Raw genomic sequence first — 19,322 nt, forward strand, 5'->3', positions numbered from 1 at the left:
AGAATTTTATAACATTTCAAAATGTAAATCTAATTCTTTTTAAATACATCAAAATTAATCTGGATGTAATGACGCAACAGAAAAGCTTGTCCCCAGCCTACAACAAGATACAGCGACGGCACGGCGGCAGCCTGTCAAGTGCACACAGTCTCTCCAGTTCTCACAGCCTCAAGCTGCCGACCATCACAGAGGTCAGGGCTAACGGGCACATCCATGACAGGCACCTGTTGAAGCCTGATCACAGTGCTAGGTCCCTGGCGCTCAGATATTCACGGAATAGTTTGTCTCCACTGTTGTCTTCTCACTCCAGCTTTTCAGCCAACTATAAAGGGTTGAACGGAAGGTAAATATGTTTGGATAACCTAAAATTGTCTTAGCAATTATCAAAATCAAGCATATTCTACAGTGCTTCATAAGTTCTTATTCTTCAGTCTGTCAGTGTCTGTAACGTTGTTTTGAGAAGAAGAGAAATTTGGGGCATCGCCACATTGGGGTTCAGGGTTTATTTCCCTTTTTTAGATACGGGGTAGGACATTTTTTCAGGTGTGTTGGTGTTTTAACTCAGGAAACTAGCTTAAACAATTACATGACCAGAAGATATATTCCCTTTAAAAAAAAACAGAGTTCAATTGGTCCGGAGAGATGACGTACAGACAGACGGACAAACATTTTTATTTACTTTGTATAATAGATAGATAAACGTATAAATTCCTAAAAAAACAGTTCTTCAGATATGCTTTGTATTAGCAAAAGTCAATGATTTTTAAATCAAATTTAACTTTTCTATTTTTGGATAATTATTGTGTATTGATTTAGGTTTTTGACCAAATCCCAGTCGAAAACAGCAGATCTCTTGCGGATAAAATCTCCAGACTTCAACAATATTTCTCCGAGGATAGACAACCGCTGGTCAAGAAGTGCAAGGTCTTTTTCCTCTTCACCAAATGACAATCATCAGAATGATATTATTGGGATACACAAGCATAAATCATACCCTGTCCTGGATCCAATAAGATCATCCTTGTCAAATGATTATTCCAATCCTGCAGGAACCAAAACATTTGTATTGGACCGAAAGCCAGTGTCAATAGCACACAAGAACAGCATGGAAAGGTCGTCATCCCTGTACAGTTTAAGCCCCTACAGACCTTACAACGATGATGGTAGTATTGCAACAATTGATAGAAAAGAAACTTATGATAATTTGGAGAAAAATAAGGTAACTTGTTTTAACAAATAAATCACAGGGGAAAAAAGTATTAAGATTTTTTGTCTGAAGCTAAATGAAGTATCATGTTTGTTATGGTGAGTTACAAGGTTTGTTTGTAGTTAAGTTTCATAAGGGGGGAGGGAGTTGGCTTTTATCCATTTGAAAGTTAAAAACCTTTCGGGTCGCAGTACTAGTTATCTGTAAGGAACTAAAAGGTCTTAATTGAAGTAAAAGAATCATTAAGCTAATTGCTCATTAACTTAAGGCAACATATTAAGAGAACCGATTATTGGACTATAAAACCAATTTTATGAGGTCCTAATTTTCATCTTTAGCAGCTATATCTTAGGTAGATATTGAGTTGAAGCCTATAGCTAAGATTTTTTTTTATGAATGGTAGGGTTATGAGTAGTTACAATTTTAAAAGGTACACAAGGAAATGCCAATAAACGACCTTTTCTAAGTCTTATCTTCGACATTTCTATTTGGTAGCTGATAAATAATAGTTTAAGATTCTTAATGAACAATGTGTTGAGATTCTGTGTTTTGGCTTCTCACGTATTTGCATTTACATATACTTCTTTGTGCTTCCCAATATTTGTGTACATATTGATTCTATATCCAATACTCATGTACAATATGTGTAGAGTGTAATTTTAGGCAAATTCTACCATATTTACACCCCTCAAACAAACCCAAACCCATATTAGCACTATTTCATGTTATTTATATCTTGAAGGGAAGGTAAGAAAACTCTCCCAAGTCAAATAGTCCCAAGATGAGGTAATAATGCGCGTTTTGAGCATAAAATATGTTCGGGATCGATTATGGATATTTTATTTTTATATTGCAGTCTTTTGATTGTTTTAGGCTATTTTTCAGCCATATTTAAACCCTATATGCAAGGGGTGTAACCGCTTGTGTATTATATAGGCTTTAATGAAAAGCACAGAAATGTAAAACTGAATGACATGAGTGGGAAACTGGCATCCAAAGATAATTTATTGGTGTATTGTTTAGTTGCAGTAATATGCATAAAGGGCGATTTCCTTCAAAGAGCTTATCGAGCACTGAAATCCCCCTCCTTATTTTTAACATAAATTGAAAATGAGGGGTTGGCAGATTTTTTTCCTTAGTCAAACATTCGGGGCTACCAAGTACCCAATATATATTAACCTTATTTTAGATTTATTTTAAAATAAACAGGAGGGTTTACTGTGCTCGATAAGGCTTTTAGGGAAATAGCCGAATAAACAAAGACCAGACACAAATATAAATAATAAGATTGATATGAGTTATATTTTATACTTTTGGCTTCGTTCATAGTCTCAAGGAGATAATACCCATATTGGTTAAACATCTCCATTTTCAAAAAGAATAAATTTAAATTTATTTCTTCAGGGTCTTTTCACAAGGCGGTTTTCTTACCTAAAAATCCTAACCAACACTAAGATTTTTTCAAAATTTTAATGTATCGGTCTAGATGTTTACTAGATTTTATTGGACACACTCCAAGCCACTAATAGACTTGAAGATTTAGAATTACTACAAAACTAAACACGTTTGAATGTATTTCTTACTTATATATTTGTGTTTCTTAAAAAATATAAAACGCCTAGAAAAACAAATCAAAGCATTTATTTTTGAATTTAAAGGAAATTAAACCTTTTTTCATTCCGTTCTTATTTCAGTTAGGCTATTTTAGAAAAGGAGAACACACAGACACTTTTAAATTTACTAAAAATCATAAATATTTAGGAATGTGGACAAGATGAAAATGCAGACAGAGTCAGCCTTTCAACAACATTGTCATTTGTTCAACTTTGGAATGAAATCAAGTTTATCCTTCGTAAGTCAGCTATTCAACAAACACAGAATAATAATAATGACACTGCAACCAACCATGACAAGAAGGATGATAAAGAAGGTATAACAGAGACAGAAATACCAAATGACATTGAGGTAGACAAGCAGATTGATAACCCAGACGAAGACATAAATAATGAGACTTCGGCTGATGGAAATTCAAATGAAGAAACAATAACACCTGAAGCTGATGAAGCGGATGAAACCACAGATGCTACTACAGATAACACTGGTGATCATAAGTCTTCTGAAACAGAAATAGATGAAGAAAAATTACAAGAAAACCAAAAAGACATTAATGAATCTAGACAGACTAAACAATTCAACCTAGAGAAAAATCAAGAAATTGAATCTAATGGTGATCAAGAAAATGACACAATAACAAATCAAACTGTAAATAACACGACAGGATCCATGAAGGGTGAATTTGATAGTTGGGAAGATGACCTACAGAAAGATGGAGAAGCGGAAAAATATCCACATCCTATTTTTGTCATTGAGGACAGCATAGACTCATCTGTTGTAATAACAGAGCAGCCAAACTCCTTGTCAACATTATCCCCAAAAAAATCCGTCTCCATTGACCCTGACCTGGACACCGACCTGTCGCTGGAGATGGACTCTCTGGCCTCTCTGTCCACAATGTCGTTGAGTCCAAACAAGTGGAGCTGGAGAGGGGAGGATTTGAGAGCACATTATGTCAACTATCCCGATGATACCAGGCCCTCTTTCAAATTACCAAGACGAGCTACAAGCAGAAAGTCGACATTGGTTCCAATCAAACTTGAAAGGATGTCGCTGACGTGTTGCTAAAAGTACAAATATAAGTTTGAAATTCTTAGGTAGATTCCAATATTTGATAGTTGGATACCCTTCTTCTCCCTTTTACTTCTTGAATTTTACTCAAATGTGGCCAGGGGTACCTATGACCTGCGTCGCCATAAAGAACATACTTAACTTAACCTAACACAAAAAGAAGAATAGTAAGAAAGAAATTAAGAACAGAGGTGAGGAGAATATAAGTTTTAAGCAATCAACTTTATAAATAAGGGATTAATATAAATAAGGGATAAGCAACGTTTATATTTAAATGGTCATAGAAAAAATACAATCTAAATTAATGATATGATAATGTATAATACAAAGTAGTTTTTTTTTTGTAGCGAAGGATCTCGCTAACTGCTAAACTGATCGGGAAGGTTTACAACTATTTTCTTGGGGGGTGGGACCCAAAAAAAAATAAAAATGTTTCTTTTTAAAACTAAAATTAAAATAGTGGGGTCGATAACCCCCCCCCCCCAAAAAAAAAAAAATTTCTCCCCCCCCCAAATTTAAAAAAAAATTCTTTAAATCTAAAATACGAAAAATTGGTTTGATCAAACCTCTTGGGGCAAAGCCCCTAGAGGCTAGGGGCGAAGCCGCTAGTTCTATTTTATAAAGTAATGAGCGTTTTTTGTCTGTAGCGAAGGATCTCTCTAGCAGCTAAACCAGTTAAGCTTCTTATTGGTCCAGGAAAGTTTCATTACTATTTTTGGATAGGTATCCACCACCCTTCGAAGAGAAGTCATCCCTACTTTTCTTTTTAAAACTAGAATTGAGAATGGAAGGTCAACTTATCCCCACCCTACTCTAGTGCCCTAGAGGCCTCAAGGGAGGTAGCCTCTAGTTATATATAAGAGGATTATTGGATTATTATTTTAGACACACAAAGATAACATATTATGTTGCTATACAACCCTTAATCCCCAAATGCATGCTTTTTTTTATTCAGTAACTTTTTCACCAGTTTAAATTGATTAAATAATAATAATTTTACTTATTACATATAATTTTTGAGTTTGAAGCAAAATATATTTCTAGTTGGAAATGTCATTCACTGACATATTAGAAATTGTAATTTCTATAACTTCAAATGTCATTTCATATGTTTCTTCAATGTTTTTTTTTTTTAATGGAAAGGATCAATTCAAAGCATTTTTATTTCAGTTCTAGACGCCTATTATCAAATATTATGAAATTTTGTTCAATATTTAACAAAAACTCCACAATCGCGCTATTAGGCCGACACAAAAGCCTTTTTGTTGGGTTAAAAAACTGTTTAGATAGAGGTTTATAGGTTTATATAATCAATTCTTTGTCGAAGCAAAATAATGTACTTTTTAAGAAAATTTTCTTTCATTACATTTAAAATACATTTATTTCCCTAGAACAGTTATCACTCTTCATAACTTAATATAAAAATTCTCGATTTTTATACCAAATAAGACACATTTCAAGTTGCCTATATCACAATAAAAATTTCTTTAAAAAAAACTGTTTTTTAGCCTCGGGGGGACCTATTCTATACACGATTTTTCAGCATGACTGAGAACCGGTCTTAATCCAGTGGATATTTGTTGGTTTCGAAGCCACACTAGAAAAAACATTTAATTTTTTTAAAAAAAAGTTTCAATTTATAAAACAGGATGCAGCAATTGAAATAGAATTATTGTTTTGTTCACAATTTATTATCAAAAATATAAAGTTTATAATTGAAATTTTAAGTTGTAATCTTTTTCATTTATCTTATCTCTAAGATCCTACAATTTATTTCTCAAGAGAAATTTATTACTCTTCAAGAATTTAAGATAAACATTCTATTTAAAAATATTTATTCTTTTTCTACAGGGTTTGGACAATGAAAAACAACTGCCTATCCCTGGAATCCCTGTTAAACAAACAAATACGTAATGAAAAGAAATATAACGTTTTGTAATAATCTTATTTAAATTAATATTGTATTTTTGATGTCTATACATATTATAGTTTATATCAAAATATATTTATCTAAAACAATATACTTATTTATCTATATATTGTATGTTTAAAACTATAGAGAAAAAAGCCTTTGTTTAATATTCTTTATTTGATTGTTAAGATAACATGAATTTTATGATTGAAATATATATTATTATCACAGAACATTCATGACAAAATGATTATCTATACATATGTTTTTGGAAAGCGTACTCAATGAAACTGGCAAGAAATATATATCAGCCATGTATTAGTAAAATTAAGCTTGGTATCCTTGTATATAGGAAGATACATCTTATCTGAAGAAAAACTATTTTGCACCGGTCAAACATATAAGTGATTGTCTTTAATTAGAATTACATCCATTCATATATTTAAGAATATATTTTTTTTCTTCAAATTAAACATATCATTCTCAAATGAACGTTTATAAAGTTTAAGATTATCTTTTTCCTTCATAAATATATCAACATATTTTGAAAAGAAACTTCTTTAATATTTTTGCATTGATTATATATTGTAAAACTTCTTGAATTATAATAGAGATTAAATATTAAAAATGGAAGAAATATAAAAAATGCATATAATGTACAGTAATAATAAGATTAATAGTTGTAAAAAAAAAATTTTCTGTAATAAACAACTAAAATTAGGGCGCGACAGCCACTACTAAAATGTAATATTGTCAATAAAAACATAAGTTTAGAAACATTGAAAAAAGATCCTAAGCTGCGAGTGGGAAAAGGTTGACTTTTGTTTAGGCTATAATAAAGAATTTTTTTTGAAATAGACTAAATCGCTTCTTCTGAAAAATTTGAGCTTAAGTTGTTAATTTACTTTAATTAAAAAAAAATTGATCTTTCCTGATATGAGCAAAGCATTTGATAACATCTTCTTTTAAAATTCATTTTCAAATAAGAGCTAAATGGTTAATTTAGAGAAACTGGGTTTAAATCTTAAAGAAACAATAAAAGATATAGTAAATTATCGTAGTGACTTGGTGGGAGCTAGGCCTTAACAGACCTTGACTATAGATAGAATAGATGTGCTATAATTTACAAGAACGTCAGCCAAAAAAGAATGAGATCAATTTTGAATTTTTATGTGTAAATATTACTACTTTATGATCTAATAAAACTTTTTTTTTATTATTAGGTAATAGGTATTTCAGTTTAATTTTGATTATATTTATTAACTTTTATATTTATAAATTTGGACGTAAATTGGCTCTCAATTCACAAATAAGGAACTTTGCTTTCACAGTATAAAAAACTATAATGGTACATAATTTAACTAAATTTGAAAATTAATATTAAAATCACTGTCTAAGTAATAGGGAACTCATAGAACGATAATAGTAAAATCATCAAAATTAACAATTAATATTAGCATTGAGCAGTAATAAAAATCCAATTTTGAAAAACAAAGAAAAACTATTTTTACTGAGCAATGAGCATACAAAAAATTAAGCTAAATAAAAAACCTTTTTTTTTAGGTATTTATGGTGAAGCTACTCTATAAACAGTTACAAATATTTGGCCAAATCCTATAAAAATTTTTAGGTTAGTCTAGAAGTTAGGGTTTATAAATTCCTTTTATCTATGAAAGGATAAGTAAACCCTAACTTCTAGTCTAGACTATCAACTCTTTTATGATTTGGTCCACTATTTGTTTTGCAATAAACAAATTTGAATAAAAGATAATTAATTAAACTTTTATACAGAATACATATGGATGGAGTAAATTATTTTGTTTTTAATATATATAGTTGTATACATATAATATTAACTTCTTTGTTAAGTGTTATAACCAATATACATATTTATGATTTATTATGCATTATGCCCTTGATTATTGAGTTGAAACAGATCTTCTTGGTGAATTTTGATTATAATTGCATGGAAGACTAAGTGGCAGGTTTTCACCATCTAGAAGTGTTTCTGGCATAGCCTCGCCCAAAGTCTCAGGTAGCAGCAGAGCGGTCAAACCTGGGTAAAGATAATCATTAGAATTGGTTCTATCCTAAAAAAATTGCCAAGTTAGCATAGAACAAACACCTTGAATATATAGAAAGGGGGGGGAGGAGGGGGCGGTTGTAAATAGCAAAAGATTTGTTGTATCAATATCCTCTTTACTTGGTATTAAATTGACTTCTTCCCAATTTTATTGACAAAAAATTCTGTTTTAGTGAATATAGGAGTAAGGAGGGTGAACCAAACAAAAAATGATTCTAAGTAGATCCTCCACTTTTAAATAATAATATGATTCGAATATTTCGTAGTTGGGGGAATTTTTCAAAGGGTGGTAGGGTTGCGATAGATACTCTATACCTTCCCTAAAGCTTTACTGTAAAGGAAAGAACATATGGTTCAATGGTAGGCGAGATTCTTTGCTACAGACAGAAACAGTGATCCTATTATTTTTGTATGAGAATAACATACATCCTTTAATTTTCTCTATCCATGTATGTATAGCAAACGTTTATAGGCTACACTGTTAAAGGTGAACATACTTAATATTTGATATACTCAATTCTATGTATTTTATGTATGTATACATATGTATTTGTGTGCCTAAGTATGTGTAATAATGGTATAAATAATCAATAAACCGGAACTTAATTTATTCCCTATAAGAGATAGGTATACTTATACACAAAAAAATAATATTTTTAATCAATCTTTGCCAAATAACAGAAAAGGCAAAACAAGGATTGTTTTATTCTATCTAAAGGTGAACCTTATTAGTTCAGCGGTTACCGAGATCCTTTGCTACAGGCAGCCACAGAGACATACGAACTTCCTGTTACTTATGGGGATATTATAGTAAGTTTAGTTTGTTTGAAGCAAATGATCTCTGAAATTATATGATTGGTTAAGTTGTGATTTGCAGGAAATCTTAGTATAAGCTAGTAGATAATATATTTTTGCTCATGGATTATCCCAACTATTACTGATGACTATACTACTTAAATAAACAATGTTAACTAACACTATTACAAACACACATACTAAACCAAGGACGATCATGTACATAAGTGCAGAAACAAAAAAATATCACTGCTATTTACAAAAAGTTGTTATATTCAAAAATGATAAAATCGTAGACGATTTTAAAATCGGATGAAAAAAATATTCAAGAATAAAACATTAAGCCTTTTGTTAGGGAACTCGGCACAAATTTCGGACGACTATTTTAAATAGCAGATGAGAAAATTTTATTCTCAATCGGTATTATTCGGTAGGACAATCCAAATATGTCTAAATTAACGAAAAAGGCTATCTGTTCCGGACGGACGGACCCTAATTATATAAAAGCTTCGCCTTTAAAATTTTTTTTATATCTAATGGATAAAGTAAGTTAGCGAGGAGTTGTGCAATTATATATATTAATGTTTTACATCCGCTTTTATTCAGTAAGGAGAAATTAATAGAGTTGCGTCATTTTACTGTTTGGTTTGTGTATAATGTTTGTTTATCAGTTCGGAGGTTGAGACAGGATTTAATTTTTATTTAATAGGACGAGAGGGAGGACATAAACAAAACCTTAACAAAACTTTCTTGAAAGTAATTAACGATCGGTCCAGCTTGGTCATTGTGGATACATACATGAAATTATAAATGGTGTTCTCTAGGGGCACCTCAGGAATTGCGGCGGAGAGAAGGGGGGGGGGGGGGTGAAGGAAGTCGACAATCCAAATTTAATTTTAGTTTAAAAAGAAGATGTCAAAAAAATGGAGCGTTGCATTTTCACTTGGGATGGTTGAGCTATACTACTCTTAAATAATTATAAACCTACTGGACCTGAGAGAAGCTTTAAAAGTGAACCACCCACTTACTATAATATAAGTATACCTGAGAGTAGAGCAGAAATACCAAAAAGACATGGAGAATACTGGCCAAGAAGGAGCAGATAGGGAGCCAACATTGTTCCTGGTTTGTATCATACATCTCAATCATTTTGAAAGACAAAGGTTTAGATTTAAAGAAAAGGTGTGTTCTATAAAAAAAACCTCATCCTACGCTTTCTGTCTAATTGGATATTACACCCTTTTTAATTTTTCTATATGTACACCCCTTTACATACCCCTTCGGCATGCTACAGGTTTCTATGCATGTTTTAGTTACGTTTCTCGATCCCCTAAACTATAAATTAAAAAATATAAAAAAACTAAAATTTTGAAATGTATGATGAGCTCCTTTCCTATTCTGCTGACAACAACACACATGCCCATGCCCACCCCCCTCACCACTGTGGGAAATTGTTCAGCAGAAAACAGGTTCAGGATGGTGTACGAGCAGTTCGCGGCAAATCTACCTGAAAAAATCATCTCATATATTAAGAAAGACGGAGGTATGAGTAAGTGTTTTTATGTCCCTTAAGATCCGATTACGAATAGACTGAGCTGTGTAGAGTGAAAGGAAAGGTATCGCTCTTGTTAACATTCTTCAACCCTGTTCCTATGGATTGCTGGCTTAGCTGGGCACTCCTAAACTTTACCTAACCTAGCCCTACCACCCCCCCCCCCAAAAAAAAAAATCTAGAAAGCTGATTAAAAAAGATCAACAATTTTTGATAGAGTTAAATTCGAAAAAAAAGTAATTACCTATTAGAGAAATGGCAAACTTTGTTTTAGAATATTGATGAGGTATAAGAGGGTGAGTGAAGAGCGCTACCCCCGCCATGATCAGAAACATGGACATGGAGTTCTTCCTGCCGAAAGCTGGGCGCTCCAGAGTACAGATGACATACACATAGCCAGGAAGCTGTACCAGAGAGGTTAGAAAGAAACCAGTGTATTTGTCCTTAATAAAAATTTACATTCAATAAAATTATTTTGTATTAATGTGTTTTTTCTTAATAACGAATCTTTTATATATTTAGGGTCGATCTTTAAATTAATCAAGATTTAATATACTTCTATAAATTACTAAAACAGCAATAAATTCGCCCTTTTCCAAAAATACCCAGTAAAAACGTGTTTTGAGGTTAGCCCAACTAAGTGGTTAGATTTTAACAGTTTTTAGTATAGGTTTATGACTTCATTCGTGATGATAGAATCCTAGGATTTATAAAAATATAAAATTTTGGTGTAAAAAAAAACATTTTTCCTAACAAAATTCTGTAAAAAAAGAGTAATTGTTTTCATATGAAGTGTGACCTCAATTGTGGTTCACAATATAAATTGTTCTCATTCTAGGATATTCAGGGAGGGAGAAGTCACTGACAATTAATTAATAGTTATTTCTCGCATCGTATTATAAACGGCTTTCCGCGGATATAAAATGTACAATTTTAAGATTAAAACCAGTTTTTTAAGCCCCGAGATGCCGAAGGCACGGGCTAAAAAAATTGGTTTTATCCTATATGATTGTACATTTTTATATTCGTAAAAAACTGGTTATAATACAGTGCTAGACATAGTTTTTTTCGTATTGATGAGAACCAATTCCTATTCACCGGATTCGAATGAATACGAGAAATTAAAATTCCTTACCAATTTTTAAATGGAGATTTTTATGTTAGATTGTCCTGTCCCCCATATCCCTGATGATAATGTATATTGGTTGTTTTTACAATAATTACTCCTATGATGTAAGCTTAATCATATTTTTTCAGTCACAACAAAGCTTTTCTACAAGTATTGACGTACCGGCTGGATAAATTTAGTTTCAATGATAAAACTATCATATTCGTTTTAAATTTTGCATGATGATGTTCCCTTAAACAGTATAATAGATAAACTTATTAATATGTCGTATTATTTCTAGAAAGTTATTTGTTTGTTGTAAATATTAAATAATTTTTGGAATAATGATTCATATGTAAATTTTTAAAACAATTGTGTGACAGATTTTAATACTTTTTGTTCCGACTTCTATATTATGTTCAGTTTCCTAAATATTAAAGCATTATTATTGCTCAATTATTAATGATGTTCACTTGCATGTACGGCAATATGATTTGCTTCGCTTCTTTGGATGTTTTCATCATTATTCTGAGCAATTTTGCGATCAATAGCTGCCACTATAAATCTTAAATAAATAAAATTACCATCTGCTCCTCTTAATAATCAATCAATATTTAAGAATTTCAATTTACCAGTTAAGATTTTTTTTCTTTTCTTTTTTTCACATTGAAATCCTTATTACGAGCTTTATTGAACATACATTTGGGGAAAAGGCCCTAGGCACTACAACTTTGTATTGTATGTATACTTACATAATATGTACACTATTATAACTTATTAAGAAGTAAAGACGAAACTTATGTACTTGTCAAATAATGATATTATGATAATGTTTGAGTTAGATATGTGAATGAATCGAAGCTGTTAAAATGGCTATAAGAAAATTAGGTCATACAATACAAATTACCAATGATAGGCCAATACACAGACTAAATTACCAATTTCAGGCCAGCATACATATTAATTAACCAATGGTAGGCCTTCATGGCATTTTTTATAGGCTTTATATAATATATAAATCCCTTTATATTACATGGGAACATCTATATTTATAGATTAAGCAACATTATTAATTCCATAGAATTAAAATTGAGTCATTTCATTTGTGTATCAATTTAAAAAGGTGAAGCTTGTTGATTAAATGAATAGAGTTAACATAGAGTCATACTTTCTAAATCAGCAAATAGAAAAAAAGTGTAGGTACTATCCGACTATATTATCGGTTAGAAAGTGTACAGATTTTATTATGAAAATAAATAAAGGTGTTTGTCTGCTAGAATTTCTGGTTTCGTCGTATTATTATAGTAGATTTTGAAAGGTTATTTTAGATTAGGTTAGGTTAGGTAAGGTAAATATTAATGATTAATCATTGCCCCACTGGATTAGAAAATTGACCCCGCAGGGTTAGAAGTCGGAGAAAAGCTGCTGCTAAAATACTTCGTATCCCGCTACTTCGTTTTCTTTCAATGATATGAAATTCTTTTTTTAGTTTGACGTATTTTGAGGCCATTTTGAATATCTATATTTGATATATCTATTAATAAATGATCAATTACTGATATTATATTCCGAAAACACAATACTCCATATCTGTATCTAACTATATATATTACCTCTGATAACTCTGATTGATCTAATAGAAGAACATAATAAAGGCTAGCGCATGTCACCCAACACAACCACAGAATTAGAGTTTTCCATCTCAACCATGGATATCTATATAGAAAAGGGATAGAGAGATTTATTGAGATCTACTCAAAAAATAATAAAAAATCATATCTTATTGTATTTTAAAATATTTTCGATGACATGAAGATTCAGAGTCTGCTTTTGTACAGTAAACATTTTGAACGCGTGTTTTTTTCTAGAGGTTTACAAATATTTTTTAACAAGGATTATATACTAAATTGTACATAAAAAATTTAAACCAACCTTTTATTTATTTTTACACATTAAATATAAATACATATATAAATCCTATAACATATAATTATAGAGTTACTATGCTGCTTTACCCAGGGATCTAAAGGGATAAGACAATATCCAATATATATTGGTTTAAATCCCCAATAATGATACACAAAACTACCCCTTATGTAGATTACAATTAATAGTAAAAAACCTTTAGACACCCAACTTAATAACCAACAATTTAAAATTCAACAGAAGTCCCCAAAGTTGTCAAGCCAACAAATAAGACAACGTTATTTTAAAACTTTGGGGACTAGGGAAATAAATAAACAGACACATGTCCCCTCCCTCCCCGTGCTTCACCTGAAAAGATCTATAACTGTGTATGTTTTCTGTGTATCATGTTCGTAGGATTCCATCTTTATTGTCTGCTCCATTCCTTTTATCAGGTCCTCAGATATCTCAACCTAAAATATTTCATTTGAGTTTTAAATAAATCTATGAAGTTAATGAGATCCTAATGGACAAACAAAAAAAACTTTCTACCCCTCACAACAGTATAGAAAAATGATAAGAAAAATAATCTTCTGTATTATTTTTTCTATGGTAAAATTTCCTTGGTTAAAGACAACCCCTGAAAAACATGATATATACCTTATTTCGTTTGCAGGCTCGTTTGATTAATAATCTTGCTTCAGCATTACGACCTCTTGCCACTAACCATCGTACTAAAATAAATTTATAGGTATTCATACTCATAGTTTAATTTAGATATTTAGCTTATATTCCTACTTTTTGTTGAAACTTAATCCGATAGTATTTTATCGAACAAGGAAATAAAAGAAAATTATCTGTATAGTTCTTCTAAACCCAATAAAAATAAATATTCGATTATATTACAAAACAATAAAAATTACTAAACAGGAAAATCTGATTCATAATTCATTTTGTACTTTAGTAGCAATGTAATGTGTTGGTAAACAAGGATGACAATATCAAGAAGTAGCGAATCTGCAAAGCTCTTAAATGTCAAAGTAAGAACAGCCAAACGAAATTTAATGAAACTTGACTATCCACCAGTATGCCAGGAATACATTGGGAGGAGCTGTGTAAACAAACTTGTACCTGACTCAGGAGCTATCCACCAGTATGCCAGGAATACATTGGGAGGAGCTGTGTAAACAAACTTGTACCTGACTTAGGAGCTATCCACCAGTATGCCAGGAATACAATGGGAGGTGCTGATTAATCAACTTTGTACCTGACTCAGGAGCTATCCACCAGTATACAATGGGAGGAGCTGAGTAAACAAACTTGTATCTGACTCAGGAGCTATCCACAAGTATGCAGGAATACAATGGGAGGAGCTGAGTAAACAAACTAGTACCTGACTCAGGAGCTATCCACCAGTAAGCCAGGAATACAATGGGAGGAGCTGAGTAAACAAACTTGTACCTGACTCAGGAGCTATCCACCAGTATGCCAGGAATACAATGGGAGGTGCTGATTAATCAACTTTGTACCTGACTCAGGAGCTATCCACCAGTATACAATGGGAGGAGCTGAGTAAACAAACTTGTACCTGACTCAGGAGCTATCCACAAGTATGCAGGAATACAATGGGAGGAGCTAAGTAAACAAACTAGTAACTGACTCAAGAGCTATCTACCAGTAAGCCAGGAATACAATGGGAGGAGCTGAGTAAACAAACTTGTACCTGACTCAGGAGCTATCCACCAGTATGCCAGAAATACTATGGCAGGAGCTAAGTAAACAAACTTGTACCTGACTCAGGAGCTAACCACCAGTATGCCAGTAATACAATGGGAGGAGCTGAGTAAACAAACTTGTACCTGACTCAGGAGCTATCCACCAGTATGCCAGGAATACAATGGGAGGAGCTGAGTAAACAAACCTGTACCTGACTCAGGAGCTATCCACCAGTATGACAGGAATACAATGGGAGGAGCGGAGTAAACAAACCTGTACCTGACTCAGGAGCTATCCACCAGTATGACAGGAATACAATGGGAGGAGCTGAGTAAACAAACTTGTACCTGACTCAGGAGCTATCCACCAGTATGCCAGGAATACAATGGGAGGAGCTGAGTAAACAAACTTGTACCTGACTCAGGAGCTATCCACAAGTATGCAGGAATACAATGGGAGGAGCTGAGTAAACAAACTAGTACCTGACTCAGGAGCTATCCACAAGTATGCAGGAATACAATGGGAGGAGCTGAGTAAACAAACCTGTACCTGACTCAGGAGCTATCCACCAGTATGCCAGGAATACAATAGGAGGAGCAAAGTAAACAAACTTGTACCTGACTCAGGAGCTATCCACCAGTATACAATGGGAGGAGCTGAGTAAACAAACTTGTACCTGACTCAGGAGCTATCCACCAGTATGCCAGGAATACTATGGCAGGAGCTGAGTAAACAAACTTGTACCTGACTCAGGAGCTATCCACCAGTATGCCAGAAATACTATGGCAGGAGCTGAGTAAACAAACTGCAGAATTCGCCAATTATTTTGAATCAAATACGCCAATGTAACACAGCATAATAGACCTAAAATTAAATATTGTTTTTTAATATCTGTGCCCAGTAAGATCTTGTAAACAGAAGAACTGAAAAAATTTTCAGAAAAGCTTTTTGACCCAGGGATGATTTTAGGTTATTTAGCTTATTTGATAAATACTCTTAAACAGTAACATGAAGAAAACGAGTGTAAGGGGTGTCAACATACCCCTTTAATTGAAATTCATCCTGAATGGCTTTACACCCCCCCCCCCCTTCTGGTGAATTGCTGTGCACGCCACTGCTTTATAAGTATTTGGATCCTTTTTAAAATAGAGGATATGATTTCTATTATCAATTTAGTTTTAAGTACAATAAATTTACTTATATTTGATACTAGAGTTGGCTCGATATAATTATCTCCCTATTGGCTAGTTTTCTATATGCATATCTATTTCTCAATAAATCTATTTTCCTCACCCGGCATTACTATCTAAAAGAAAGTAAATATTTAATAATTTAAATGATTTTAAAAAGATTTTTTAAATTATATTTTTTTCTTTACATTACCATCACCAAAGGGTTAATAATGATGATTACAATTTTAGTTTAATATTTGAACACACAAAATGTCGCCACAATCGAATTCTTTTAAAACAGAGTTTTCTTAAATTTATTATATTATAAGTTAAAATTTTCTTTTTTATTATTAGAAATTAAATACATCAATATAAGGTAAATAGCAACATGAAATTAAAAAAAGGAATTTATTTTTAATAAAGTAAAATAATGGGTCTTATCGTTCTGGGCAATGAGAGTTTATTATGGATTATTGGAGCACTATGAGTTTTAAACAAATATTCCTTGGAAAATTTGAGCTCGTTTATAGACATTTATTTCCTATACAGATCTAACATGGATCTTGAAGCAAATAAGCAGGCCGTTTTGTACATGTTAAAAATTGGAAGATTTCATTAAATAAAAGTTATCGCAAATATACTTAGTAAATAATAGCAAATGAAAATAATTATATTTTTACTTTGAATATACTTGGTAAATATGCTTAAACAAACATAACATGTTAAAACAAATAATTCTTTAACCAAAAGCAATATAAAATAAAAGAAAAGTTTTGATATTATTTTGAATAAAGGGTAATTTTGCAGTAAATGGTTGTTCGCTGTTCTTTCATTATTATTGCAGGTGTTTATAGTACAGGAGTGGTGTGGCAACAACATAACCATTGATTTTCTTTGTAGGAATATTTGGTTACAGGGATACAGTAATAAGGAAATGTACGCAACTTCAAATAGAACAATGTTACCACTTAAATATAGCTTCTTAAAGTTTATTGAATATTTGGATAAAATTATCAACTTTTGAAAAGAAAATAAGGGTGTTTCTCCTGTGCCTTTTTGTCAAATGCTTAGTTTATATCACAAATTTTAGAATCCATATTATCCAGTTTGTAGTAGTTTCTCTAGAAATCATATTTGGTCAAAAACTAATTTAAAACATAAATTATGCAAAAGGTTTTTTCTTAGAGATTCTTTTACTCCACCCCCCTGGCAATTTTTTTACTTTTGGGGTAAAATTTATAAGGGTAAGGAGAGAAAACATTATAATTGATAATTCTTAATTTTACTTTTTCTTCCTTGCTATGTAAATTTTGTTTTTTTGTTGCCACTGCCAGCAACTTATTTGAGGTGCAAAACGCTTACAAAATTCTCTTTTATTTCACGCAAAAATGGAGAGCAAATAAATCAAGTGAGAAGATTTATTTTTGCTGTTCATGTATTTTTACTAAACTCTAACTTTATGTAATTGTATCCAATTCTAAATAACACATGTTATACAATATCTGACCCAAAATAAAACAAACATAAATCAGATATTAGCCCAAACATAGGGAAGCTATGAATAAAAGACGCAAACTGAAAATATCAACCCAATCATACCAAACATAACCAAAAACTAAAAAACCAGTAAATTGCATAACATCATAATAAATCTAGACATGTTAGGATTGTTCTCTAGATTTTAACTTCTGCATTAAGATTATTCTAATAATGAGAAACAATCATAAAAAGAATGAGGGATTCTTTGTACGACTAGGCATTATTTTATAAGAGTAAAATTTAAAGAGTAAGTTTTTGGGGACATTTCGTATTTTAAAAATGATGTAACACATTACATTAAATAAATACGTTTGATTTTACTCAACGAAAAAGTTCGTTCCCAGTCCTTTTATAAAAGACATTATTAATGCAAAGACAAAAAGTTTTTGCAAATTTAGAAATTAGAAATTTATAATTTTCTAGATTGTACTTCTTAGTATCTTACTCATTACTTTCAACAAGAAATAAAATTGTTCAAGAAAAATTATAAAAAAAGTGCGTAAAAAAGTTTTTTTTTTGTCAGATGGTATAAATTGGGTATTAAACTTAAGTTTGCCTTTTTTGCTTCTCCAAGCGAATTTTTTTTTGTTCATTTAGAGGAATGTTAGTCATTGGCAATACAATCAATTAAAAGCAGTAATTCAAGCAAGAGGCTCTCTTATGTATCTTATTCTATAGGTTATGTCTATAATATATCTATATAAAGATATGAACCTATTTTATGTTTAAAAGTGACCTTCATATATTTGAAATTTAGATGCTCTTTACCTGTAGTTTCAAAGAACCAACAGAGAATGCCAGCCAGGGTGCGTTTACTTGGACCTACAAGCTCCATGCCCATAACAAAACATGATGCCTCAATACCAGCTATAGAGAAGCCGGTCAGGGTACGTGCGCTTACAAAACTAAAAATTAAAAAGTTTTCGTAAATTTAACTATTTTAGAATGAAAACTACTCAGATATTCTCGTCTGTTGGTCAACACACATTGAGATAGTAAACAAGAAAAATGGCAGCTGAAAAGTGTCATAAATTAGATTTAGATTAGATTGAATGGTGAACCCAAACTCAGAAGTTTAAACCAAAGATGCATACCAAACTTTGTCAAATACTTTGTTTATATCAATAAATGTTTAAATCATAACATTTTATTTAGAGCACTTATATATTTTTTAAATAATGCAAACTTGTAGAGAATCTATCAATTGACGGTCAACTGGCATTACCTGACAAATTCTGGAGACAGTGCAGCTAAAACCCCGCCACCAGCCATCAACAAGTTTGCAAAGAAGAATGTCGGCTTCCTTCCAAATTTATCTGTCAGAGTACCAAACAGTAATCCTCCTATAATAAACAAGGAAGTTATGTCTTTGAATATTATATGCTTTACTTGAAATATTTGAAACTTGCAATAAATGTTAAACAATAAATAGTTAGTAAAGAGCGATATATTATTACTTGGAGGTGTAATCAAATGTTCATATACTCTGATAAAGTGATGATCTCAGCTTAATTGACAACAATTTTCCCCTGTCAATATATCCATATATATCCTACGTCTATTTTAATTCTGGCAGCCTAAATAGCCAAGTTTATGGTGCAGGTTGTGAACTTGCCAAGTTATAATATTTTATTATCAACAGTTTGAA

The 19,322-nt window shown here is 31.7% G+C and overlaps 2 protein-coding genes across 3 annotated transcripts in view; one reads left to right on the forward strand and one right to left on the reverse strand.

The window, feature by feature from the left end:
- On the forward strand, nt 1-6,039 carry LOC145317089 (uncharacterized). The gene is made up of 3 exons (XM_080157990.1): nt 1-343; nt 817-1,219; nt 2,969-6,039. The coding sequence occupies exons 1-3, from the start codon at nt 69-71 to the stop codon at nt 3,887-3,889; spliced, it is 1,599 nt and encodes a 532-aa protein (XP_080014116.1). The 5' UTR covers nt 1-68; the 3' UTR covers nt 3,890-6,039.
- The window catches only part of LOC145317087 (organic cation transporter protein-like), a 22,714-nt gene continuing 9,354 nt past the window's right edge, over nt 5,963-19,322 (reverse strand). The window contains exons 4-14 of one of the 2 annotated variants that reach the window (XM_080157989.1): nt 18,900-19,017; nt 18,443-18,579; nt 15,770-15,827; nt 15,107-15,168; nt 13,908-13,981; nt 13,617-13,720; nt 12,956-13,058; nt 10,479-10,677; nt 10,073-10,189; nt 9,727-9,801; nt 5,963-7,860 (exon numbers count right to left, since the gene is read on the reverse strand). In XM_080157989.1, the coding sequence (XP_080014115.1) occupies nt 7,724-7,860; nt 9,727-9,801; nt 10,073-10,189; nt 10,479-10,677; nt 12,956-13,058; nt 13,617-13,720; nt 13,908-13,981; nt 15,107-15,168; nt 15,770-15,827; nt 18,443-18,579; nt 18,900-19,017 (1,184 nt within the window). In that variant the 3' untranslated portion in view covers nt 5,963-7,723. Of the gene's footprint in view, nt 7,861-9,726; nt 9,802-10,072; nt 10,190-10,478; nt 10,678-12,955; nt 13,059-13,616; nt 13,721-13,907; nt 13,982-15,106; nt 15,169-15,707; nt 15,828-18,442; nt 18,580-18,899; nt 19,018-19,322 lie in introns of both variants that reach the window. The other variant, XM_080157988.1, reaches the window with a different exon arrangement.

The sequence above is a fragment of the Acartia tonsa genome, chromosome 4, assembly GCF_053477335.1.
Source record: "Acartia tonsa isolate MP-2025a chromosome 4, ASM5347733v1, whole genome shotgun sequence".
Lineage (NCBI taxonomy): Eukaryota > Metazoa > Arthropoda > Copepoda > Calanoida > Acartiidae > Acartia > Acartia tonsa.